The sequence below is a fragment of the Oncorhynchus keta genome, chromosome 20 (genome assembly GCF_023373465.1).
Source record: "Oncorhynchus keta strain PuntledgeMale-10-30-2019 chromosome 20, Oket_V2, whole genome shotgun sequence".
Taxonomy (NCBI): Eukaryota; Metazoa; Chordata; class Actinopteri; order Salmoniformes; family Salmonidae; genus Oncorhynchus; species Oncorhynchus keta.
The window spans coordinates 18,073,044-18,100,541 of NC_068440.1; the positions used below are offsets into that span (position 1 = coordinate 18,073,044).

Here is a 27,498-nt window from a genome sequence, read left to right on the forward strand (position 1 = left end):
CCTTATTTACTCAACCGTTTCTATTGTTTTGGCAGATACATGTATACGCTATAGCTCCTGGATATAACTGTGCTATAGCGCCATCTTGTGAAGATTAATTATTGCTGAACACACTGCACACCATCGGAAATACCTTTTTTTGTGAACCTGACAGTGATACAATCTTGATGAGAATCCGAGAAATATAATGATCAACATGGTTGAGGCGTAACATAGTTGAGGTATGAGTCTAATTGTCTGAGTTGAAATCATTTTTAACAGTAATTGGTCCATAGCGGGTTCATTCTAGGCCTATGTATCCCAGGCAGTAACACCCACAGAAGAACAGCCCACTCAAACCCATGACTGGATCCGCTAGAGGTTGGGATGTGGTATTTAAGAACAACATAAAGCTGGAAAACAGTTTTATTTTCACAAGAGCTTGCATTCACAGATGAAGAAAACATGAAAGAACTAATGACGCCCAAGCAGTGGATATGACAAAACTGAAATATGAATGTAGTCGATCCATACTAAACCCTCTGCATTCTAAAGTGAGTCTAATGTCACAGGAAGGTTAGTAGATTAGCGCGTGTTGAGTAGATTGTCCAGTAGAGAGGTTACACTCAGAGCCAGGAGGGAGAGACTCCCCAGGCCACAGCAGGCAGAGTTGACAGGCATGTTGAGAGAACCATCCAGTCTGAGACAGGAGACAGACCCAGCCACACAACACTCATTGTGGCATTGGTACGAGCTGAAGGGACCACACTTAGTGTTCTGTCTGCAGTCTCTGGCGCATCCAGCACTCCACACTGCCACGTATGTATTCCAGGTGACCTGGCTTGAGGCTTTCTTGAGCTGTGGGATGGTGTATAAGTTGTACTTATCATCATCAATATCATCATTGTGATCATAACCATCAGGACTGGAAGAATCATCATAATTAACAAAAACAACACTTCATCCATGAATAGTTTAGATCCAGATGAACTGACATGTTGATAACCAAGCCAATTGAGTTGACATTGCATCGTAAAGACATTTGTTAGAAGGAATGGGTCTCTTCTTACCTCACAGAAGTCCATACCCTCCTCACACAACTCCTCCATGACCTTCACATGTTTGTAGCACGTTATGCCGATACAGCTAAATATTTTACAAGACCTTATCTGTGAAGGAAAGCAAATTATAATGTATGTTGAAAAGTTGACATTTCTGCCAAATTGCCAGCATTTTGCATTCATTTGCAAGAAATATCTAGTACCTTCTTTCTGGTTAAAGCAGCATTTACAGTCATGTCTCCCATTGTGGATCTTGCAGTAGCTGTAGGGGTAGGCTCTGTGGTGATATTATAGTTCTCACTTTGGGTCATATCGGAGGCAACGGAGCCTTGTTCATCAAAGTCCTTGCCCCCATCTTGAGTATGGTTTCCATTGGTCTGAGATGTTGGTATGACATCACTATACTTCACCATCTCATTCTTGAAAGAATGGGTGACGTTAATATCATCTTCTGTGTCGTTTCTCTCAGTCTTGAGTGTAGAGATGTTTGTGATGTAATCTTGAGCTCTGGTGTATTCTCCCCCAGTCTGGGATGTAGGGAAGACTTCTTTGTTGCGTCTGTATTGTAGTAGTCTCTTCCTGGAGGGACAGTGGTGGTGTGAATGGTTTGGCTGTTTTCAGTCTTTGACCTGGTTGTGCATATAGGATACAGTTTGCTGATGGTTGTGGTGGGTTGGGTGGTTTGAGCTTCAGTCATCTTGGGGTCATTTGTGGAAGTTGGGAGTTGGTCTCCCACAGTTTTCTTCATGGTTAGATTCAAAAGCACTAAATGATAATGAATTAATAATCAAATGAGTTATAATCAAAGCTTATTAAATCTCTCAGCTATTAAAACAATCATGGATAATCAGAGATGTTGTAATCTTACCAAGAACAAATACAACAGATCTCCTTTGAGGACCGGAAAGACCAAGGACTCCTGCATTGAAATGGAAAAATAAAAATGCTAATCAAGGTCAGCTCTGTCATTTTTTTTGTATAAAAACAACTGATATTTACTAGACTACTGATATTGATTAGGTAAGGTGATGAGGATACCTCTGCAGTCCTGTTTCAAAAACATCCTTAGCTTACTTCCCCCAGCAGCAGATGTGTGGATAATTAACCTGCAAAAGTGTAGCCTGAGTCCCAGTACAAACATAGCCCGTACAAACATGTGCGTTAATGAAGGAAGGTTTCAGATTCTCAGTCATGTGATGTCGTGGGCATTGTTATGTTGATGAGAGTAATATTCCATCAATTTAAACACGTTATAAATCCATGTAGTTAGTGTTGACCCTGGGGTCCAGGAGTACTCGTAGAACACACCGTGGTAGCTTTATGATCCCCTCAGGATACACTTAGCCAAGACCAGGAGCCAGAACTTCCATCTCAATGCATCACCTAAGGAAATGCTTATCTCCTCTCTCAATTACTTTTAATGGGTGCAGCCTGGAGACTGGTAATGTGGTCATGTGAATTAGTGGTAAACAATTAAACGCTATCATACCCATATCCCTGTTTATATATGACCAGTTATGATGACTGTTGGATGGTGTATATTATAGATAACAGACCAAATCCAACATTATTTTAGCAATATTCAGACATTTCTTCTCTCAACTGTACTCATATTGGCAAACTGATACTGTAAGTCAATTTGCATGTCATAGCAAGCAAGTCATGCTACATGAAATAACAATATTTTAATAATTAACAGCTCACTCAAATACAGCACAAGTGTCTTGTATAATTTTTAAAAAACTGCTGAGCTGAGAAAGCATCTTCAACATTTTAAGAAATGTATGAATTAGTAAATAAAAGGTGAATTGTCCTTACCAGGCAAACAGAGGAATCGGTGAGCAAGTGTGAAGATATCTGCAGACTCCCCTCAAGTACACTCCCTTTAAAGGGACTGTCCATCACCTGACAATGGGAGGGTTCTTGAATATACAAAAATGTGTAATCATCCATAAGGGAATGGACAGTGGTTCAGGTGACTCCTTAAACAACTTAAGACATTACAATTGCTTTCTAATAGAACTAACTAACTCAGAAACAACAATGGTGACAAATATTACTAATTTATTATTAGAATCAATGGCTGTTCCATTTCAAAACGGTTGTCAAAGGAAGGAATTAATAAAAACAACATCACAACTTCTAAATGAAAAGTGTAAATGAAAAGGTCAAGGCCAAAAAAACAAAACAAAACAAAAAAAAAATTGGGCATCACGTTGCGCTTCAAGGTTTCCAAGTCTTTGTCGGTCTCCTCTCTACAGCAGACCCTGTCTCTTCAGGTCCTCGTAGGTCTTCTTGTTGACCACGTTTCCACTGGAGTCCTCGTACTCCTCCTCTGTATCTGGTTGCCAGCGCTCTGATGCCTTCTGTGACTTCAGCTTTGACCATACTGGGTTAAAAATACACTATTATTATCCAGAACGTGGACTGAATGATCAGTCATTTTTCATCATTTATTTAACCAGGAAAGATCCTTGCGGTCAGAAATCTTTTTGTGAGGGCAATCTGGATGTACAACTATTTATTGGTCTGGTAACACTATTTTCTATAACATGACTATTCTATTCAACCCAAATAACAATACTCATTATTTTCACTTGTCATCTGCCTCAGCCTCTATCAGGGCTGTAACAGAACTACTTACGAGAGACAGCATCCTCGATCTGGGTGACGTTGGCAAAGTGAGCCGTGTTGGGGATTCCCAGGCAGCGCATTCCATGGGCGTGACGCCACTCCTGAGGGGAGGAGACAACAGGTGACAACATATTATCTAGCAGTAATATTAACCAACCATGGTCAACATGCTCTTATCAGCTGAGAACAGAATTAGTCCATTTCTAAAATCGAATCCTCTACAGTTTCACTTATGCACACATACAAACGAAAGGAGGGCATTGACATAACACTGTAATAACCTAATATGACACTGTAATAACAATACGCAAATAATTATACGAATAATGTTGAACAGAAATCTGAACGTACTGCAAAGTGCCTCTGGAAGGCCTTGGGTCCTCTGTACGTGTAGTTTCCACAGATCTCACAGTTATAATTGATGTTCAGGCCATGGAGTTTGTACAGCCAGTATGGAATGGGCTAGAACAATTAAAAACAAGGTTAGCGTGGTAGCATGCAACCGCTGTACAATGAAGTCTGAATAAATAACACCATTATTAATAAAACAATAATTTGTATTTCATTAGTATTGTAGCGCTTTAACACAGCTGGTACACAGGTCTGATGTCAGGGCCCGACTCCAAACCTTTCCATCCCAGCCGAGAGGCAGGTTCTTGGGGTTGTAGATTATCTCGTTGTCCTCATCTTCACTCTCACTCTCACTGAGCTGCTCCTCCTCTTCCTCCTCTCTCTCCTCTCCTGTCCTGGCCTGCTTCCTCTGCACGTTCTCATGGGTCAGCTGCCTCTGCTCCTACAGGGCCATAGATAATCAGGTGGAAGTGTTAACAGGTGTTTGTGTGGTTATTGTGAGTAACACACACCTATTGTATGGCCGGGACTAACCATTATATAAAGGCCCTCAGAACTAAAGACATTCATTAAATACGACTAAAAACATAGGTGCTGGGCTAATAAAGAACACTAGTATAGAACAAGAAGGCCTGCACACGGTTAAAGCTCCCAATTCACCACTTTATTGACAAAATTTCGATCAGAAACTAATCTTGGTCAGGTGACAGGATGGAAACGTTATCAATACAGCAGTGAATTGGGAGCTTTAACCGTGTGCAGGCCTTGTTCTATAAAGGAGTCATCCTTGGCATCTTTTACTTACCCCCAGGATTTCCACATACTCATAAACCTGAGACTCCAGGAAGGCGACTTCTTTGTTACGCTCTGTGTCTCTGCAGAGAGATTGGAATGGTCAATAACACGGCTAGAACATGCTATCAGGTGCAGAAAAACATAAAACATGCAAATGTTTAACTGACAATCACATACTTCTTGGGTCCCTTGGACTTCGGGTTCTTGGCGAACAAGGAGGGATCCAGAGATTCTAGGGATTTTCCTTTGGTGCTAAACAGCCTCTGGGCTCTCTCTTCCAGGGTTCTGTGAGGTCACATACACATTAGCCATATACACCCATTTAGCAACCTTACATCAGTCACCCAGTCCGATATTAGTCATCAGTACACCGTCGATCTATACTCCTAGTCTACGGCTGGAATTTGATGTTATTACAATATTCCAGTTACTGTTATAATATTCTAATTACAACTGTTATTCCAGTATTCCAAGTTTAAAGTATGTCCATAGACCTCCTCCCAGCCACAGAAGAGCATGCTTATTGCTTACCCTCCACATTTCAGGCCCAGGGCCATAAGGGCAGACTTCAACCTGTCCAGACCCAGGGAAGCCAACTCCTCCCAAGAGGAGAAAGCAGAAAGGTCTAGATGAGCTCCGGCGTGGGTCAGAGCACTACTCGTCTCTTTCTATAACAGAGGAAGAGAATAAAAAATGTGAAACTCCCATATAGACCATCACTATAGGAGTCTTCTTCCCCATCTTGGACACTCACTGGCCAGCCAGGGAAGGTCCCCATCTCCCACTTCTTCTCAAACTCTCCCAGGATCTTGCCGTAGAGATCATTCTGGTCCAGCAGAGGTTTGACTCTCTCTGTGTAGTCCTGAAGGTACTCCAGTAGCATCTCTAAGTACCTGTATAACATCGAACACAGGTGTGAAACAACCTGATGGAAAAACATGCGGAGGAGAACTACAAACAAATTAATATAAGGTACTACAATTCTATAGGAATGCATTTACAGTACAATCACAAAGAAAAGGTCTGTACAATAAAGCAAATAGTTAAATATGCTTACTTTTTGTATTCAGCATTCTTTCTGTCCTTGGAGACATCAAACAGCTGGTCAAATGAGGAAAGGTAGCTGATGTACTCCAGTTTCTGAAACAGAGGGCAGAAGGTTAGGCTTTAGTATAGTTTGACATTAGACTAGGATGAGGAGTATTTAGAGTAGCGAGTGGACATCTTACCTCTGCCCCTTTCAGGTTGATGAACTTCCGATAGCAGTCATGAAGATCAAGGTAGCGTCCGTACGCCTCCTCATCACTGAACTCCACCATGTCTGGGGAAAGACCACATAAATCATTACATTAACACCTACACAGTGTTAGACAATGACTCCACCACCATACTGTAGAAAACTCACTCTGTGTTTCTTCAGTTGGGTTCTCTCTAGCCTTGACCAGCTCGTCAAACTCCACAGACATGGGCACACAGATCTGAAACAGCAACATACAGACTTAGCCAGAGCAGCAGAAATGCTAAACCCTGATGAAGGTTGGTTGACCTAAACTTCAGTTCAAGATTTGGTTTCAGACATTTACTGTGGAACATGCAATAACACCAATTATCCCCCCTTTGCGCACCTGGAATGTAGAATGACATATAGAATCCTGAGACATATTGAATGATACAATAGTTATCTAAAGGGGCAATGTGCGATTGGTGTATCTATGTGTGGACTTTCAAATGAATTACATAAACCCATTGATTGATTCAGGAAGAATAACTTATAAATGTTGCATGTGCTTAGTTCCAACTGTCATACCCCACCAGAATTCAAAATATAAGTTTGTTTTACTCTATTATTTTATAAACAACATATTTGTAAACAAACACTAGTGTATAGCCTCAACACATCTCAAACTATACTTTGATATCATGGATGGTCAGACCTAGCTCTGTCTATGAATTTGAGTGGTTACATTTCTCCTGCCCCATCCCTCAGCATTTTACCAAAACAGTGGCGGGGTAAAGTGTAATTGTTTTAACTTCAGATTGCCCCTTTAAAAACATATCTCTGTGTCTGGAACTACTTAGGGTTTTTGAGAAGATATACACCGAGTGAACAAAACATTAAAAACACCTACCCCCCTACAAAGTGTACAAAACATGAACCCCCCCAAGGTGTCAAAAGCGTTCCACAGGGATGCTGGCGCATGTTGATGCCGATGCTTCCCACAATTGTGTCAAGTTGGCTGGTGGACCATTCTTGATACAAACGGGAAACTTTTATGCGTGAAAAACCCAGCAGCGATACAGTTCTGATACAAACCAGTGCACCCTGCACCTACTACCATACCCTGTTCAAAGGCACTTAAATATTTTGTTTTGCCCGTTCACCCTCTGAGTGGCACACATACACAAGCCATGTCTCAATGCTTAAAAATCATTCTTTAACCTGTCTCCTCCCCTTCATCTACACAGACTGAAGGGGATTTAAAAAGTGACATCAATGTATGTGTATGTCATGGAAAGAGCTGGTGTTCTTAATGTTTTGTACCCTCTGTGTACTTCTGGGATGATTTATTCAGTGTACAGCTAGGCCTGACAGGAAGGAGCTGATAAAAAGATGACCTCATTAGGATGCTTCCTGTGGAACTCCTTGATCTGTTTTAGTCTGTTGTAGAACTCTGCAAACTCATTTGGTCCTGAGATGGCGTTCAGTTCATCCTTCCTCATACTGTGGATAGAGAAAGCAAAAATACTACACCTCTGATTTACTCCGCATTACAAGGCTGATCATGCATGAGCGCTTGAAACACAAACACATTACATACACACTTACCCATCTTTGTCTTCATATGCTTCCCTGACAGTTGAGCTCACGTCCATGTATCTCTGAAAGGATGGCGTAGCTAGTTATCAAAAAAATACTGTCACATCATGCATGTCCTTGACAAGTAGGCTATTAACCACAAGACAAGTGAATATGAAAATACAGGTCCAACTTGTTATTTACTGTTGTGATGTTTCAATATCACATAGAATACTCACATCCAACATTGCTCTAGTTCGATGGTCTGAGTTTATTTGTTCGCGTAACTGTTTGAGAAGAAAAATCCAGAAATATTAACTAAGGTTAGATGGCAAAGCCAGAAACTGGACCAGTTAAACGCTAGCTAACAAACTAGCCTTATATTTAATTCAGCTAACGTTAACTGAATACAATAGCGGTCAGAAATGTAGCTGGTAAGTTAGCCACAAATAAACAAAATCATAACACACAAGCTACTATTCCCAAAAATAACGTTAGCTTATCCGATTTTGTTTAATGCTTTAATCAATGAACGTCTTCATGAACATTAAATAGCATTCGCGTTGATGCAACACATACCGTGGTTTTCTTATGCATCATTTCCTTAGTTTTGGCATCCAACAGCCTTTCCTTCTCCTCATGGTAGCGACGTTGTTGTTCTAAAATCGTCTCCATTGTTATTTTCTGACCAACAAATTACAGAAATAAGGACTTGAACAATGAATGCCGTGAAACTTCGGTTACGTTTATATTCAATGGCGCATGTTGGGACTGAGAGGAACTAGTTCCATAGCAGGGTTGCCAGGTCAAGATTTAATTTCTATCCCAATTCTTCTTCGATGAGGTTTAACAGCGGTTGGCATCCAATAAAGGTTGCATTACCGCCATCTACTAGACTGGAGTACAACTCCATAATACTTTGCTTGAATAAATAACAAAATAGATTTGTAAAAATACCCTCCAATCTAACACTACACTAACAAAAAAATAACATCACCCTACTCAACTATTTAAATATATTTAGTCCTACGTCAGGCCAACAACCTGAAAGGATGGGACACCACCACTTTTCACACCCTGTAACTCTTCTGATATCAAGTCTCACACACCCAAATATTAGAGGTTGACCAATTAATCGGAATGGGCGATTAATTAGGGCCGATTTCAAGTTTTCATAACAGTCGGTGTTCGGCATTTTTGGACACTGATTATGGCCGATTACATTGCACTCCACGAGGAGACGTGCGTGGCAGGCTGACTACCTGTTATGCGAGTGCAGCAAGGAGCCAAGGTAAGGTGCTAGCTAGCATGAAACTTATCTTATAAAAAACAATCAATCTTAACATAATCACTAGTTAACTACACATGGTTGATGATATTACTGGTTTATCTAGCTTGTCCTGCGTTGCATATAATCGATGCGGTGCCTGTTAATTTATCATTGAATCACAGCCTACTTTGCCAAACGGGTGATTTAACAAGCGCATTCGCGAAAAAAAGCACTGTCGTCGCACCAATGTGTACCTAACCATAAACATCAACGCCTTTCTTAAAATCAATACACAGGTATATATTTTTTAAACCTGCATAATTTAGTTAATATTGCCTGCTAACATGAATTTCTTTTAACTAGGGAAATTGTGTCACTTCTCTTGCGTTCATTACACGCAGTCAGGGTATATGCAACAGTTTGGGCCGCTTGGCTCGTTGCAAACTAATTTGCCAGAATTGAACATAAATATGACATAACATTGAAGGTTGTGCAATGTAACACCAATATTTAGACTTATTGATGTCACGTGCGCCGAATACAATACGTGTAGACCTTCCTGTGAAATGCTTATTTTACAAGCCCTTAACCAACAATGCAGATTTAAGAAAATACCTCGGTACCGAGTCAATGTGCAGGGGCACCGCTGTCGAGGTAATTGAGGTAATATGTACATGTAGGTGTAACCGATGTGAAATGTCTAGCTAGTTAGTGGGGTGCGCGCTAATAGCGTTTCAATCGGTGACATCTTTCGCTCTGAGACCTGAAGTTGTTCCCCTTGCTCTGCAAGGGCCACGGATTTTGTGGCGCGATGGGTAACGATACTTCGAGAGTGACTGTTGATGTGTGCAGAGGGTCCCTGGTTCGAGCCCAGGTAGGGGCGAGGAGAGGGGCTGAAGCAATCCTATTACATAGGTAGAGTTATTAAAGTGACTATGCATAGGTAATAAACAGAGAGCAGCAGCAGTGTAGAAGGAGGTGGGGCAATGCAAATTGTCTGTGTAGCCATTTGATTAGCTGGTCAGAAGTCGTATGGCTTAGGGGTAGAAGCTGTTTAGAAGCCTCTTGGACATAGACTTGGCGCTCCGATATGGTTTAGGGGTAGAAGTCTTATGGCTTTAGGGGTAGAAGCTGTTTAGAAGCCTCTTGGACATAGACTTGGCGCTCCGGTACCGCTTGCCGTGCGGTAGCAGAGAGAACAGTCTATGACTAGGGTAGCGAGACAATTTTTAGGAACTTCCTATGACACCGCCTGGTATAGAGGTCCTGCATGGCAGTAAGTTTGGCCCCGGTGATTTACTGGGCCGTACGCACTACCCTCTGTAGTGCCTTGCGGTCGGAGGCCAAGCAGTTGCCATACCAGGCAGTGATGCAACTCGTCAGGATGCTTTGAGGATCTGAGGACCCATGCCAAATCTTTTCAGTCTCCTGCGGGGGAATAGGTTTTGTCGTGCCCTCATCACGACTGTCTTGCTGTGCTTGGATCATGTTGGACCAAACAAATAAACCCTTTGCGCATGTGCATAACTATAGATAAATCCGACAGCAGAGTTTGAGTGATGTAAATTTGACAGAAGATCTCGCAATCTCTGAGCAAGAAACACTTGGATGAACATAAAACACTATTTTTAATTGTGTTGTTATTATGTGCCAGATGTTAAGACTACAAAGGTTATAAATGGCCCATTTGCGAGATTGACTTGTTATTTCAATAGACTAGAGGTCGACCGATTAATCGGAATGGCCGATTTCAAGTTTTCATAACAATCGCAAATCGGTATTTTGGGCGCATATTACATTTTTTTTTTATACCTTTATTAAACTAGGCAAGTCAGTTAAGAACACATTCTTATTTTCAATGACGGCCTAGGAACGGTGGGTTAACTGCCTTGTTCAAGGGCAGAAAGACAGATTTTCACATTGTCAGCTTGGGGGATTCAATCATAATCACTAGTTAACTACACATGGTTTATGATATTACTAGATATTATCTAGCGTGTCCTGCGTTGCATATAATCTGACTGAGCATACAAGCATCTAAGTATCTGACTGAGCGGTGGTAGGCAGAAGCAGGCGCATAAACATTCATTCACATTCAAACAGCACTTTCGTGCGTTTTGCCAGCAGCTCTTCGTTGTGCATCAAGCATTGCGCTGTTTATGACTTCAAGCCTATCAACTCCCGAGGCTCATGTAACCGAAGTGAAATGGCTAGCTAGTTAGCGCGCGCTAATTGTCGTTGTGTTGCTAGTTCGAGCCCAGGGAGGAGCGAGGAGAGGGACAGAAGCTATACTGTTACACTGGCAATACTAAAGTGCCTATAAGAACATCCAATAGTCAAAGGTTAATGAAATACAAATGGTATAGAGGGAAATAGTCTTATAATTCCTACAATAACTACAACCTAAAACTTCTTACCTGTGAATATTGAAGACTCATGTTATAAGGAACCACCAGCTTTCATATGTTTTGAGCAAGGAACTGAAACGTTATCTTTCTTACATAGCACATATTGCACTTTTACTTTCTTCTCCAACACTTTGTTTTTGCATTATTTAAACCAAATTTAACTTTTCATTATTTACTTGAGGCTAAATTGAATGTATTGATGTATTATATTAAGTTAAAACAAGTGTTCATTCAGTATTGTTGTAATTGTCATTATTACAAATAAATAAATAAAAATCGGCTGATTAATCTGTATCGTTTTTTTTTTGGTCCTCCAATAATCAGTATCGACGTTGAAAAATCATAATCGGTCGACCTCTACAATAGACATAGGCTACAGTCTAAAATCTGGGTTTATGATTCTAATAAAAAATGTCCATCGTTTTCTTCGATAAAGGCAGGTGGCCTATAGCCCCTGATAGGCCTACATCTCATTTCAGATAGTCTACAGTAGCCTACTAGAATAAATGTAGGCAAAATGTAAACTGAACGATTTAGCAGCTTGCTTACTTCGAATTAACAGACTAATTTATTCAACATGAAAAGCGAGGCGATTTCGCAATACGAAGTGCTTGTTTCCCCAATAGCTTAATGGAATAGGCTACTGTTGGATGGGGTCATCATTTAAATCACTGAATGAAATATTAATAATATATTTATGAACTGAATATGCTTGTCAACAACCAGTGTTTATTTTTTTAAATTCGTTTTATATGTAGCCTAATCTGACTGTCAATCTAACGCGTTCATAATAACACAAGGCTACAACAAGTAATAGGCTATTTATTACATTGGTTTGCCAGCTCCAGGTAGGCGACACAAGTGACACAAATTGACTTGCAATGACTCCAGTAATATCGTAATTTCAACATATTTATTGTATCAAGTGGGAGCCTACAATGGCATATACATTAATAGGCTACTTGAGGGCCAACAGAGGCAAATGTATAATTATTCACTTTTAGCCTAATGTCCGTTTCATTGAGGACTTATCCCCATAAAAAGAACCACGCGAGGGAGTTCCACAACTTCCACTTCCAATGTCCACTCAGGCAGCCCCCGAGACTGAAGAACTGAGCATGCATAAAGCACTTCTTTAGTCAACATTAGAATGCAGTTTAAACCATCTCCAAGGGATTCATGTAGTGCGCCCAAAGTCGTTTTCCAGTTCTTTGTTTCTATTATTTATTGATGTGCATCACTTCTACAGTATTATGTTTATGTTTAACAGTATATGTTTAATGGAAAAAATACTAGGAAATAGGTGTCTCTATAACGACAATCTAAATAGCCTACCTACAACTGGTAAAAAGCTGTCACAACGTGCGCGCGTGCTGCTCTCTCTCCTCTCTCACTTTGATTCAGCCAATAACTGTAGTGCTGTGCTTTGCTCTCTCAAAACGCACACACAAACACACACACCTCCTCTCCCTTACCACTACTGAGGAGCTGGTCACAGTGAAATATATATTTTTAAGAGAAATGCCTTGGCGGCCGTGGTGCAAGTTAGAAATAGCCCCAAAATCCACAATTTTAAGAGAAATGCCTTGGCGGCCGTGGTGCAATTTAGAAATAGCCCAAAAATCCACAACGAATACATTTCCCCCGCGACATCGTTTTCAAAGTAGCCCAAATTCAGGAAAACCGCGAACATAGCAACACCGTTCCACAGTTTATTCACCGCGTGAGGAGACATATTTCCCGTAATTTAGGTTCCGCCACCGTCAGTGAGTTTTTGAGTGTGGAAAGAGAGATCAGATTTTTTCACCCAGTTTTTTGTTGAGTGATATCATTCTACACTGAACAAAAATATAAACACCACATGCAACAATTTCAAAGATTTTACTGAGTTATAGTTTATTTAAGAAAATCAGTCAATATAAATAAATAAATAAATCAATAAATAATCCATGGATTTCACATGACTAGGTAGGGGCGCAGCCATGGGTGGGCCCATGCAAACCAGAATTAGGTTTCCCCACAAAAGGGCTTTGTTGTAGACATAAATACTCCTTAGCACACCTTTCTCCAACCCCTCAGATGATCCCACAGGTGAAGAAGCCGGATGTGGAGGTCCTGGGCTGACGTGGTTACACGTGGTCTATGGTTGTGAGGCCGGTTGGACGTACTGCCAAATTCTCTAAAATGCCATTGGAGGCGATTTATGGTAGAGAAATTAACATGAAATTAACATTAAATTCTCTGGCAACAGCTCTGGACCAGGGCCCTTCTCCCCCGATTGCTCAGTTTGGCCGGGTGGCCAGCTCTAGGAAGAGTCGACACAATCCTGTCTCGGAGCTCTACGTACAATTAATTCGACCTCATGGCTTGGTTTTTGCTTTGATATATTTTGTCAACAGTGGGACTTAATATAGGCGGTTGCCTTTCCAAATGATGTCCAATCAATTGAATTTACCACAGGTGGACTCCAGACAATTTGTAGAAACTGATCAATGGAAACAGAGTGCACCTGAGCTCAATTTCAAGTCTCATAGCAAAGTGTCTGAATACTTATGTAAATAAGGTATTTCTGTTTTTGATTTTTCTATACATTTGCTAAATTTTCTAAAAACATGTTTCCGCTTTGTCATTATGGGCTATTGTGTGGAGATTGATGAGGAAAATGTTTTATTTTATACATTTTAGAATAAGGCTGTAACGTAACAAAATGTGGGAAATGGGAAGGGGTCTGAATTCTTTCCGAATGCAATGTAGGTCTATCGACAATATTTCTATGAATTATTTTGAAAGAAAAACTATTCTGTATTGAAACCACATCCACTATCTTCCCTAGCTCGTCTGATAAGAGTTTTCTGTGAACTTTTCTTGAACTTTTGCAAATAAAGGAAAAATACCCTAACATATCAAAATTAGCCTATTCATTATATATTGTTAGGTTGGTTAACCGTTAACCCTCTACTGCCAATGCTTGTTACCCGATTTGAAAAGCCCAATACACACACACTTGGTTGCGCGCACTCGTGTACTCACTGTGTAAAAAAAAGAGAGCGCGCGCTCAGAGGCGGTCCGGTTGTCTCATTCTCTCGCAGCCAGTCTGAGCGGATAACGAAAGCGAACGGAGAAACAGATCGAATAGAACGGCCGAGCAACACACGGCATATAGCCTACTTCAACACACGGGATATAGCCTACTTCAGGGGTTGATATAGAAGATTGTTTGCATCGACCGTCCAACTATTTGGAAGGTAATCTCTTTCTGAAGCATTGTAACAACTGCACATTGAAAGTAACGTTTAAAGAGTCGATGGCCCGGGAGAAGAACGATATCCTCATGGGGAGAGAGGGGGGGGGGGGGGGGGGGTTCGGTGTCTTTTGTGCGGAGACGGGTCTTCTTGATGTGGGAAAGCTTCACAGCTAATATTTCACTCAAGCTGCTTCGAACGTTTTGTGTTGTGTTTATCTTGAGGCTATGAGGGCACATGAGGGCTCTCCGATTACCGTTAGGGTGTTATTTTTTTAGGCCTTCTCAATTATGTGGAGTGCCCGCGAGATGACGGCTGTTCCCCCAGCAGTAGACCTAGTGGATCAGTTATTCTGACAGCCCTACGTGACAACAGGGATTATTAACACACAAAAGAAATGTGCTCGTCCGTATGAATGACTGTGAGACCAATGCAACACGGGATGTGTTACTTTTTTTTAATAGCAGATTTTATCATCACCGTCTCGGTATAAAAGGAGAACACTGAAAGTGTTTAAAGAGCTGATGGCCTGGGTGAAGAAGATATCATAATTGGGGGGGGGGGTGTTCCGTTGGTTGTGTTTCATTGATGTTGATGTTAAATTATTGTTACAAAGTGTGCACATGTCTTTGATAGCCAAAACTCACAGTGTTTTCAATTTACTTTAACTTGTCAAAGAGAGATGACTTATAGAATCAATAAAATAGAATATAAACAATGTTTTCTAGAAGACCATGCTTTGTGTTTTGTATGCTTAGCCTATGAACAACATCCCTAAATTGCCTCAGTAGAAACCATCAATCTCTGTATCAGAAGAAGAAAATGAAATGTATCCAATTACTGTCTGTGTAGAATGTTGCCCAATGATCCTGAATGTTCATGACCAAAGTGTGTGTGGTAGAACTGCACTTTACAATAATTTAAATATCTGTTATCTGTCATTATGCTCTTTCTGGAATGTGATGCTCATTTCAGCAACCATCTGCTCCTTTACAGTAGCCCCCCCATACACACTCTGCACACAACCCTCATTTACCCAAACAACTACTTCTCATTCTGTGAATGTTGAAAATACACTGCTTCACCTTGAGGGCTCATATGGTATGTTGGGAAATTACATTTCCTCAATCCGACCTTGTAGAAGGAGCTTTGATTATAGAGGCTGTAGTGTGAGCTGGTCCGTAAGGACAAGGAACCTGCCTTCCTTACTATAATGACCTTTAAAAGACCTGAGAGCTGGGAGGAGAACAGTATTTCATTCTGTTGGCTGTAGCTGGCTGGCTGTCTCTGGTGGTTTGGTTTTTAATACCGTACTTCTATCAGAATCGCTAAAGACTGAAGGACAACCACAGAACCAATAGTATTCTCACCTTCGACTGCTGTAGCTTTAGGCAGGTGTGTAGGAAAACCCCAAACCCTTGAGTGATCTGTGTGTGTGTGTATGTGTGTGTGTGTGTGTGTGTGTGTGTGTGTGTGTGTGTGTGTGTGTGTGTGTGTGTGTGTGTGTGTGTGTGTGTCAGAGCCAGGATGTCCAGTGAGGTGCAGCCCAGCTCAAGGCCGGACGACAGTCCCAACACCAGTGGGGGAAGCTGGGACGTGGAGCAGAGAGAGGTGGCCCCTCCGGTTCAGGAGCAGGGTCAGGAGAGGGATCAGACAACGCCCAAGAAGAAAGAGGCCAAGATATCTAGCAAGACTGCTGCCAAGCTCTCCACCAGCGCCAAGAGGTAGATCTGCAATTCTCTCTATTCTATTCTGTTCAGGTAGATTGTGTAATGAAGTGTCCTTGACGGTCTTGGTCATATACAATATGCATGTAGTGCATTTATGGTTTTGTGGAATTTCTTTGGAATACAGCTCACGCTCAACAATGGATTATCCAATATACTGAATGTACAACACATTAAGAACACCTGCTCTTTCCTTGACAGACTGACCAGGTGAAAGCTATGATCCTTTATTGACATCACTTGTTAAATCCACTTCAATCAGTGTAGATGAAGGGGAGGAGACGGGTTAAAGAAGGATTTGAGACATGGATTGTGTAAGTGTGCCATTCAGAGGGTGAATGGGCAAGACAAACTATTTAAGTGCCTTTTGAATGGGGTATGGTATTAGGTGCCAGGCGCACCAGTTTGTGTCAAGCGCTGTAACGCTGCTGGGTTTTTCACACTCAACAGTTTACCATGTGTATCAAGAATGGTCCACCAGCCAACTTGACACAACTGTGGGAAGCATTGGAGTCAACACGGGCCAGCATCCATGTAGAATATTTTCAACACCTTGTAGAGTCCATGCCCTGAAGAATTGAGGCTGTTCTGAGGGCAAAACTGACTCTAGGAAGGTGTTCCATTCCGAGCCACAAATGTCATACGCAGTATAATACAGAGATTATATTGACTTAGATGTACCTTGAAGCAGTGGGTTTATTATAACCATCAATGGGTTATGAAATGCAATGGTCTGAGGGACATTACAGAAAAACAAACAAAGTGTTTGTGTCAGAGAGAGAACCCATGGATGAGTGACCGTGAGAGAGGGAGGCCTGCATGTTCTGTAATTGGTCCATTTCCCCCTGGATTCCCTCGTTCATTCCCTCGTTTATTTCTCCCTCCATCTGCTCTTAACAGCCTGCCGCCTTACCACGTAAAATGTGCCACCTCATGAGAAAATACTGTAGATAAAATTAGAGCGTCTTGTGCATTCAAGCCTGGGAACGACTTACTCCATAACCGCAGTGATTGTATTACAGTTATACAGCCCCTTGCAGAAAGAAGTATTATCCCACTGCCTGTAAGGAATAGTAGGGCACAATGATTTACCCACAGTCTCCTCTCATCATGAACCAGAGAGTTTATAATCAATACAAGCACACACAGAGGAGAGGAAGGGATCTGCTGTCGTTTGTTCTACTCTTCCTCCCCTCGCTCGCTCCCTGAGGTGTGGTGCCTTCCTGTCAGCACTCCTCTGTGTGTGTGCGCGCGTGAATGTGTGCACTCCTCCATGGCGTGGCATTTGGAGAGGACCGAGGGAATGAGCCGACAGGGATGACAGGTGAAATGAACAAAAGGACCACCTGAGGTTCTCTCCCGCTCTGAGTGGTGGTGCTGGTGAGTGGTGGTGCAGGTGAGTGGTGGGGTGCCATTTCTACTGATGTTGTGACACTTCCCTGTCTCCTGATGTTGGAAGGCTGCTTGTCGTTGTCCTCCACCATGGCTACAGCTGACTGTTTGTTTGGCTCATCTAACAGATAGTGTCAACAGTTGTTGTGAACAGTGTGAATAGATGATTTAGGGTCAGGGGCTGTATGTATTTAGTGTCTCAGACTAGGATTTAGATCGGCACTCCTACTCTGAGACACTTAATACATTCGGAACCAGGATTATATCTCAATCTGTAGTGTTATGATTATTTATTTGGTTCCGTTCCACTGTTCTGAACCCAGCAAAATGATGTTCTGAACCGGTTCAAATCCCAAAAGAGTAATGGTTTATATCGTTCCTTTCTGTTCCTTTTTAAACCTCTGAAATCTATTTTCTTTAACATTTAGCTCAACATTAAATTACTTCAACAATCAGTGTGGATAGAGCAGCTTGCTGTGGAGCGGGCAAGCTATAACTAGTTGTTTACATGCATTGGACAGACAAGAGTAGGGCCCGAGATGCAACTTAAATGTTGTGGGTGGTGAGCGAGCGAGAGAAGGTGGAGGAGGAGGAGGAGGCTTGAAGCGCTGGGCATCTTGTTATGACATGTATTATCTTTATTAGGCCCACAGAATTATACTGAGGAGGAGGCTTGAAGCACTGGGCATCTTGTTATGGCATGCATTATCTTTATTAGGCCCACAGAATTATACTGAGGAGGAGGCTTGAAGCACTGGGCATCTTGTTATGGCATGCATTATCATTATTAGGCCCACAGAATTATACTGAGGAGGAGGCTTGAAGCACTGGGCATCTTGTTATGACATGCATTATCTTTATTAGGCCCACAGAATTATACTGAGGAGGAGGCTTGAAGCACTGGGCATCTTGTTATGGCTTGCATTATCTTTATTAGGCCCACAGAATTATACTGAGGAGGAGGCTTGAAGCACTGGGCATCTTGTTATGGCTTGCATTATCATTATTAGGCCCACAGAATTATACTGAGGAGGAGCGGCTTCTATGGAGGAACTTTGAAGTGTCTTTGAACCTCAGAGAGGTGGCTTAACGTTGCACCAGAACTAGTTAGCTAACAAGCTTGTGTGTGTGTGAAGTGTTACCAGAATTTAAATAAAAACATACCTTTTTATAGTTAATAAATCCAATGTGAAACGTTATAACTATAGTATCCTTAACTAACATTGAACAAGTTAATTCATTCTTCTCTAATGAAAAGAATCTCTCCCTAATTATTGAATTTCTACATCAGTAAGCCACAGTAGCCTATGCTTTGGAAGGGAATGGGCTTGTAACCTACACACGCTTTGTTGCGTTTTGTTTGGGGGGGGGCAGGAAATAAGACCCCTGTAGGTAAAAGAACATTATTAACCTTTTCCCATGCCTTTAAAATAACCGTTCTGTTTCGGAACAGTATAGATCACTTTCACTCCCGGTTCTGATTCTGTCCCTATAAAAATGTTGTTCGTATTTAGGTTGTGTTCCCTGAACCAGTTCCAACCCCTTGGGGAGTAGCTTGTTGTCAGTATTGGCTCCGTGTGAGTGGAATATTGCAGCCTTAATGGACGGTGAAGTAACTGATTGTATAAAAAAAAAACTGCACCTGCCTGTTGGGATCCTCAGAGCAAATCATTGGCATAGTTATGTAATGAGCAGTGCTGTGTACGGCAGTATAACATAATCCCTGCCCTGATCCTATCTACTCACTATACTAAACCACTGTTTATTTATGTATTCTTCCATAAATACATCCAACAGGGAGGGAGAGTCTAAATCAAAATGTTTAGTTCACCCTGAGTCATTAAAATCCTTATCTCAATCTGTCTCATGTATTTGTCCAGAAAGCAGATATGACTCTTTTACACAGCAAGGCCTGTCTGATCTCAATGTCAATTTACACTTGCCCATGAAACTAGGTGAGGAATTCAACAGTGCGTCCCTATGTTGATATAGTCTGACAAGACGTATTCCTGTATTCAATCACAATTCTAGGCGCTCATTAGGACATCAATGAGTTATTCAGTGTGTACATTAACAGATTGATTTTACTGGCAGACTTTATATAACACACTAGCTAGTCTGTTCTGCGTGTGTATAGCATTACACAGCCTCAGTTCGTCGGGGCATGGACTCTACAGGGTGTCGCAAGCACTCCACAGGGATGCTGGCCCATGTTGACTCCAATGCTTCCTACGGTTTGTGTCAAGAACTGCCACAAACCGGCACCCTTCTACCATACCCCGTTCAAAAGTCACTTAAATATTTTGTCTTTCCCATTCATCCTCTGAATGGCACACATACAGCATCCATGTCTCAAGGCTTAACACTCTTCTTTAACCTGTCTCCTCCCCTTCCTCTACACTGATTGAAGTGGATTTAACAAGTGACATCAATATGGGATCATAGCTTTCACCTGGTCAGTCTGTCATGAAAAGAGCAGGTGTTCTTAATGTTTTGCACACTCTGTATATGATCTGTGTGTGTGTGTGTTCCACCACATGTAAGTTCCATCTCTTTCCCCAGGATTCAGAAGGAGCTCGCTGAGATAACCTTGGACCCGCCACCTAACTGCAGGTAGGAGCTTGTTGATTGTCTGTTTTATGACGCTCTGTGCGTGTGTGTGAGCCTGTTCCGCCTGTTTTATGTGTCTGTGACACCTGAAGCACTCTGTCAGTCTGTGCTGTGCATGGCATAGAAGGAAAGGGGATGGTGAAGGGCCTGTTCTATGTTGGCTGAGTCACTCAGAAGAATGGTATACAGATAGCAACCTTATTGTAGTGCTGCCTGCATTTACAATGTGGTTTCTTTGTCTGTTAGAATGCTTTTCCTTCAATCTGCAGTCCAACTCATCCCAAACCATATCAATTGGGTTGAGGTCAGGGGATTGTGGAGGCCAGATCATCTGATGCAGCACTTCATCACTCTCCTTCTTGGTCATATAGCCCTTACACAGCCTGGAGGTGTGTTGGGTCATTGTCCTGTTGAAACACAAATGATAGTCCTACTAAGCACAAACTAGATGGCGTATCGCTGCAGAATGCTGTGGTAGCCATGCTGGTTAAGTGTGCCTTGAATTCTAAATAAATCACTGACACCAGCAAAGCACCCCCACACTATCACACCTCCTCCTCCATGCTTCACGGTGGGAACCACACATGCTGAGATCATCCGTTCACCGACTCTGCGTCTCACAAAGACATAGCGGTTGGAACCAAAAATGTCAAATTTGGACTCATCAGACTAAAGGACAGATTTCCACCGGTTTAATGTCCATTGCTCGTGTTTCTTGGCCCAAGCAAGTCTCTTTTTATTATTGGTGTCCTTTAGTAGTGGTTTCTTTGCAGCAATTCGATCATGAAGGCCTGATTCATGCAGTCTCCTCTGAACAGTTGATGTTGAGATGTATCTGTTACTTGAACCCTGTGAAGCATTTATTTGGACTGCAATTTCTGAGGCTGATAACTCTAATGAACTTATCCTCTGCAGCAGAGGTAACTCTGGGTCTTCCTTTCCTGTGGTGGTCCTCATGAGAGCCAGTTTCATCATAGCGCTTGATGGTTTTTGCAACTGCACTTGAAGAAACTTTAAAAGCTCTTGAAATGCTCCACATTGACGTTAAAAACTTCTTATGCCTGTGGGCAGTATTGAGTAGCTTGGATGAATAAGGAGCCCAGAGTAAACTGCCTGCTACTCGTGCCCAGTTGCTAATATATATATAGTATTAGTATATTTGGATAGAAAACACTCAAGTTTCTAAAACTGTTTGAATGATGTCTGTGAGTATAACAGAACTCATATGGCAGGCAAAAACCTGAGAAAAAAATCCAACCAGGAAGTGGGAAATTGGAGGTTTGTAGTTTTTCAACTCTTTGCCTATCAAGTATACAGTGTCTATGGGGTCAAATTGCATTTCCTAAGGCTTCCACTAGATGTCAACAGTCTTTAGAACCTTGTTTGATGCTTCTACTGTGAAGGAGGGGGCTGAATGAGTCAGTGGTCTGGCAGAGTGGCATGAGCTGGTCACGCGCATTCACGTGAGAGTTAGCTTGAGTTCCATTGCATTTCTGAAGACACAGGAATTCTCCGGATTTATGTTAAAAACATCCTAAAGATTGATTCTATACTTCGTTTGACGTTTCTACGGACTGTTATTGGAACATTTAGACTTTTCGTCTGGCCTGCGTGTCATGAATTTGGATTACTGGGCTAAACGCACAAACAAAAAGGAGGTATTTGGACATAAATTATGGACTTTATCGAACAAATCAAACATGTATTGTGGAACTGGGATTCCTGGGAGTGCATTCTGATGAAGATCAAAGTTATGTGAATATTTATAATGTTATTTCTGACTTCTGTTGACTCCACAACATGGCGGATATCTGTATGACTTGATTTGTTGTCTGAGCGCTTTTCTCAGATTATTACATGGTGTGCTTTTTCGGTAAAGCTTTTTTGAAATCTGACACATTTCTCCTTAATGTAACCGCTGTATCTATAATCTATGCATAATAGTTGTATCTTTTATCAATGTTTATTATGAGTATTTCTGTAAATTGATGTGGCTCTCTGCAAAATCACCGGATGTTTTGGAACTACTGAACGGAACACGCCAATGTAAACTCAGATTTTTGTGTATAAATATGAACTTTATCGAACAAAACATACATGTATTGTATAACATGAAGTCCTATGTGTGTCATCTGATGAAGATCAAAGGTTAGTGATTTAATTTTATCTCTATTTCTGCTTTTTGTGACTCCTCTCTTTGGCTGGAAAAATGGCTGTGTTTTTCTGTGACTAGGTGCAGACCTAATATAATCATTTGGTGTGCTTTCGTCGTAAAGCCTTTTTGAAATCGGACACTGTCGGACACTGTGGTGGGATTAACAACAAGTTTTATCTTTAAAATGGTGTAAAATAGTTCTTGTTTGAGGAATTTTAATCATGAGATTTCTGTTGTTTTGAATTTGACGCCTTGCACTTTCACTGGCTGTTGTCATATCGATCCCGTTAGCTGGTTTCAAGCCATAGGAAGTTTAATGTCTTAAAGTAATGATGGATTGTCGTTTCTCGCCATAATATGGACTTGGTCTTTTACCAAATAGGGCTATCTTCTGTATACTCCCGCTACTTTGTCACAACACAACTGATTGGCACAAACACATTAATGAGGAAAGAAATTTCACTATTTTGATTTTATTTTTATTTCACCTTTATTTAACTAGGTAGGCTAGTTGAGAACAAGTTCTCATTTGCAACTGCGACCTGGCCAAGATAAAGCATAGCAGTGTGAGCAGACAACACAGAGTTACACATGGAGTAAACAATAGTCAAAAGTCAATAACACAGTAGAAAAAAAGGGGGAGTCTATATACAATGTGTGCAAAAGGCATGAGGAGGTAGGCGAATAATTACAATTTTGCAGATTAACACTGGAGTGATAAATGATCAGATGGTCATTTAACTTTTAACTTAACAAGGCACACCTGTTAATTGAAATGCATTCCAGGTGTCTACCTGATGAAGCTGGTTGAGAGAATGCCAAGAGTGTGCAAAGCTGTCAAGGCAAAGAGTGGCAACTTTGAAGAATCTCATATCAAATCTATTTTGATTTGTTTAACACTTTCTTTGGTAACTACATGATTCCATATGTGTTACTTCATCGTTTTGATGTCTTCACTATTATTCTACAATGTAGAAAATAGTCCAAATAAAGAAAAACCCTTGAATGAGTAGATGTATCCAAACTTTAGACAGGTGCTATGTATAGTGTACCTATCAGAGCTGTCTGAGTTGTGAGTCACAGCAAGAGTAGAAAGAGAAGTGATTGGCCAGTGTGTTCACTACTAAGATCAATCTGGTAATGTTGCTTGCTCGCTGCTGTATTTGCTCAGACTCCCGCGGCTGGGAAAGGCACTCTTTCACCATTTTCAATCCACACACACACTGGCTAAGCAATTATAGTTGATTTTACACTAAGTCATAGTGGTAGGGGGGCACGATGCTAAAATTCACGCCTGTCAATCAAGAGTTTCTGTGTGTTTTCATTGTGTGGGTCTTTGGCGAGTCAGCGTTTGTTGTCGGAGAGACTGACGCCTTGGGGAAGTAGTGTGTGTGTGTGTGTGTGTGTGAGAGAGAGAAGTGTTTGTATGAGCTGAGAAAGGTGAAGGTATGGGTGATTGAGAGAAAATAAACTTCATGACTGAAAACACTCCCGTCACGGAATTAAAACTATTTCCCCCTCGTTAGAGTGTGTTTGTTATACCTCTCTTAGCGTGAGGTGTAGCCCTCAGCCTCAGCTATGGATAATCTCAATGAAGCATGCTATTATATTCACTGACAAAGGGAGGGGGGGGAAATAGATTTCATGTGGAGACATTTGTATTGAAAATGAAATTTGTATGAAAATGTGTTATTTGAAGGATGTCCATTCTGAAAGCAGTTTCATGACGAATGGATTCACTTCGACATCAAGCAGCGGCAATTTCGTCACCTCAGAGAGGTGTGTGTGTGTGTGTGTGTGTGAGAGAGAGAGACGAGTGAAGATTTGGCAACAGACTGCTGGAGTATCTTTCAGTACAGTGCACTGTGAGGAAGAGCTCTCACACAAGTGATTTGTAGATTTCTGTATTGAATCCCTTTTGGGGTGTTTTGTTCATTCTTACAGAAACAGGCCCAAGCTCCCCTCCAAGTCTTCTATAAACCCATGTGGGGTTTTCTAGTGTTTGGTTTGTAAAAGTCGACACAACAATCTAATATTTCAACGTGTATTTTGTAAGATAAAAGCAATGTGTGATTTAATATTTTTCATACTTTTGGCCATGTAGTTTATGTGGACACCTGCTCATAGAACATCTCATTCCAAAATCATGGGCATTAATATGGAGTTGGTCCCCCTCCTTTGCTGCTATAACAGCCTCCACTCTTCTGGGAAGGCTTTCTGCTAGAAGTTGGAACATTGCTGCGGGGACATGCTTCCATTCAGCCACAAGAGCATTAGTGAGGTCAGGCACAGTCGGCGTTCCAATTCATCCCAGAGTTGTTTGGTGGGGTTCAGGTCAAGGCTCTGTGCAGGCCCAGTCAAGTTCTTTCACATTGATCTCGACAAACCATTTCTGTATGGACCTAGCATTGTGCACGGGAGTATTGTCATGCTGAAACAGGAAAAGGCCTTCCCCAAACTGTTGCCACAAAGTTGGAAGCACAGAATTTTCTAGAATGTCGTTGTATGCTGCTGCATTAAGATTTCCCTTCACTGGAATTAAGGGGCCTGAACCATGAAAACAGCCACAGACCATTATTCCTACTCCATCAAACTTTACAGTTGGCACTATGTATTCGGGCAGGTAGCGTTCTCCTGGCATCCACCAAACCCAGACTCGTCCATCGGACTGCCAGATGGTGAAGTGTGACTCAAGAGAACGCATTTCCACTGCTCCAGAGTCCAATGTTGGCGAACTTTACACCACTCCAGCCGGCGCTTGGCATTGCTCATGGTGATCTCAGGCTTGTGTGCGGCTGCTCGGCCATGGAAACCCATTTTGTGAAGCTTCAGACAAACAGTTCTTGTGCTGACGTTGCTTCCAGAGGCAGTTTGGAACTCGGTAGTGAGTGTTGCAACCGAGGACGGATCATTTTTACGCGTTTAGGCACTTGGCTGTTCCGTTCTGTGAGCTTGTGTGGCTTACCAGTTCACGGCGGCGCCGTTGCTGCTCTTAGACATTTCCACTTCACTTTAACAGCACTTATAGTTGAGCGGGGCAGCTCTAGCAGGGAAGAAATTTGACCAACTGACTTGTTGGAAAGGTGGCATTCTATGACGGTTCCATGTTGAAAGTGACAGGTCTTCTGTACGGGCCATTCTTTTTCTATGGAGATTGCATAGCTGTGTGCTTGATGTTATACACCTGTCAGCAACTGGTGTGGCTGAAATAGCCGAATCCACAAATTTTAAGGGGTGTCCACATACTTTTTTAGTGTATATGGCTGCAATACACCATAAGGATAATTTATGGTAACCTACACAACACATTAGAAGCAATGGAGGCTCCTCGGAGGTGGAAGAGGAGGACAATGTCCCTAAGTGAATGTCATAAAAATAGAAATGGTGAAACATTGACAAAATAATTATTTTCAAATAAAACTATACAAAATATATTAATGTCACCAAATAATTGATTAAAACACACTGTTTTGAAGGTCTAGAGTAGCCTTAACAGCATTCTGTAGGGTAGCACCATGGTGTAGCTGGAGGACAGCTGGCTTCCGTCCTCCTCTGGGTACATTGACTTCAATACAAAACCTAGGAGGCTCATGGTTCTCACCCTCTTCCATAGACTTACACAGTAATTATGACAGGTTGGAGGACATCCTGCGGAAGTTATCAGAACTCTTGCAGCATGAACTGACATGTTGTCCACCCAATCAGGGTCAGAGAATGAATATAGTACTGAAGGCATAAGCTACAGCTTGCCAGCATTGCAGTGCATAAAATGTCAAAAAGAGAGAGAAAGACCAATAGTTGAAGAGTTTTGAACAAATGTAATTATTTAAAAGCAGAAGCGAGAGGCTATATTTTGTTGTATTTTATTATTTTTCACTTAGCTAGTGAATACATCTAGCTAGTTAAGCCTATTCAAACACCGGGCTAAAACAGAGAGGGATGCTATGTTAGCTAGCTGGCTATGGCTAGCCAACACTGGAACTCTTCCAAGTCAAGGTAAGCTTTTGGTTTTATTAATTTATTGCCCCCGGGGCCCGGCGGTGTAACTGCTTGCTGACTGTAGGATTGTAACGGGCACTGAAGTCCACAAGCGAAGAGTAAAAGTGAGAGCATAGATTTGAGAAGGGAATTATACAAACAGCATGATAAATTTGCTCATTGTATTTTAATTTTTTAACCTTTTTATTTAACTAGGCAAGTCAGTTAAGAACAAATTCTTATTTTCAATGACGGCCTAGGAACAGTGGGTTAACTGCTTGTTCAGGGGCAGAATGACAGATTTTTACCTTGTCAGCTTGGGGATTTGAACTTGCAACCTTTCAGTTACTAGTCCAACGCTCTAACCACTAGGTTACCCTGCCGCCCCTTTTATGTGACTGCTATGATAGTGAACTATGTTTGCGTGTGATCAGGGTTGTATTCGTTCCACCGATTTTCTGTTGAAAAATGTTTGTTAAACGAAACAAACGGGAGCGAAACGGGGATAAACATACAAACATATTTATCCAAACCTCTTGTTTGCAACTGCTGGACTAATAATTACATTGTAGATCAGCTAGATTTAGGCAAGAGTGTGCAAGGCAGTATTGAATGTGTCACTGTCACCTTGATTACTCAAAATTCTCTCGACTTCTGCACCTAGTTACATTGTAAACTTTCATTCATAGGTTAGGTTGTAGCAACCTCATGATGGGTATAGGGAAAATTAGAGTATCGTGTAGTAGCCTAAACCTATTGATGTTACATTTGAGCTGGGTGAATGGAATGTGAATGACAGTCATCCAATATTCTGTCATAGAAATATGGCCATGCTCCTAAAAAAAACAATATATTGTCCTCCCTCATCCCAAATGTCACCAACCACCACTGATTCAAAGATACGAGGTTAATTCCCTTCTTGGTTTGTACTGTGTTCCTTTTTATAGAGCAACAGGTAGAAACATCCACCATCTGTTTATCAAAGGCTGTGTGTTCTGCCTGTCCTCACATACGTGACTAATTGACGTGACAACAGTATTAATACTCACTGTAAAGGAGGACAGGAAGGGTGAGAGGCATATGTGAGGAGTGGACACTG

At 41.6% G+C, this 27,498-nt stretch overlaps 2 protein-coding genes across 3 annotated transcripts in view; one reads left to right on the plus strand and one right to left on the minus strand.

Annotated features, from left to right (window-relative positions):
- Nucleotides 1-3,084: 3,084 nt before the first annotated feature.
- Nucleotides 3,085-8,455, minus strand: LOC118399494 (splicing factor 3A subunit 3). The gene is made up of 15 exons (XM_035795618.2): nucleotides 8,197-8,455; nucleotides 7,857-7,904; nucleotides 7,648-7,700; nucleotides 7,437-7,542; nucleotides 6,226-6,298; nucleotides 6,050-6,141; nucleotides 5,878-5,960; nucleotides 5,575-5,713; nucleotides 5,352-5,488; nucleotides 4,998-5,105; nucleotides 4,831-4,900; nucleotides 4,303-4,467; nucleotides 4,026-4,136; nucleotides 3,685-3,775; nucleotides 3,085-3,429 (listed from the first exon to the last, which is right to left on the minus strand). Exons 1-15 carry the CDS (start codon nucleotides 8,290-8,292, stop codon nucleotides 3,296-3,298), a joined length of 1,506 nt encoding a protein of 501 aa, XP_035651511.1. The 5' UTR covers nucleotides 8,293-8,455; the 3' UTR covers nucleotides 3,085-3,295.
- A 289-nt stretch (nucleotides 8,456-8,744) lies between these two features.
- The window catches only part of LOC118399495 (ubiquitin-conjugating enzyme E2 E2-like), a 62,343-nt gene continuing 43,589 nt past the window's right edge, over nucleotides 8,745-27,498 (plus strand). Inside the window, exons 1-3 of one of the 2 annotated variants that reach the window (XM_052472206.1) lie at nucleotides 8,745-8,908; nucleotides 16,058-16,261; nucleotides 20,219-20,269. In XM_052472206.1, the coding sequence (XP_052328166.1) occupies nucleotides 16,065-16,261; nucleotides 20,219-20,269 (248 nt within the window). In that variant the 5' untranslated portion in view covers nucleotides 8,745-8,908; nucleotides 16,058-16,064. Of the gene's footprint in view, nucleotides 8,909-14,350; nucleotides 14,541-16,057; nucleotides 16,262-20,218; nucleotides 20,270-27,498 lie in introns of those variants that run through there. The other variant, XM_052472205.1, reaches the window with a different exon arrangement.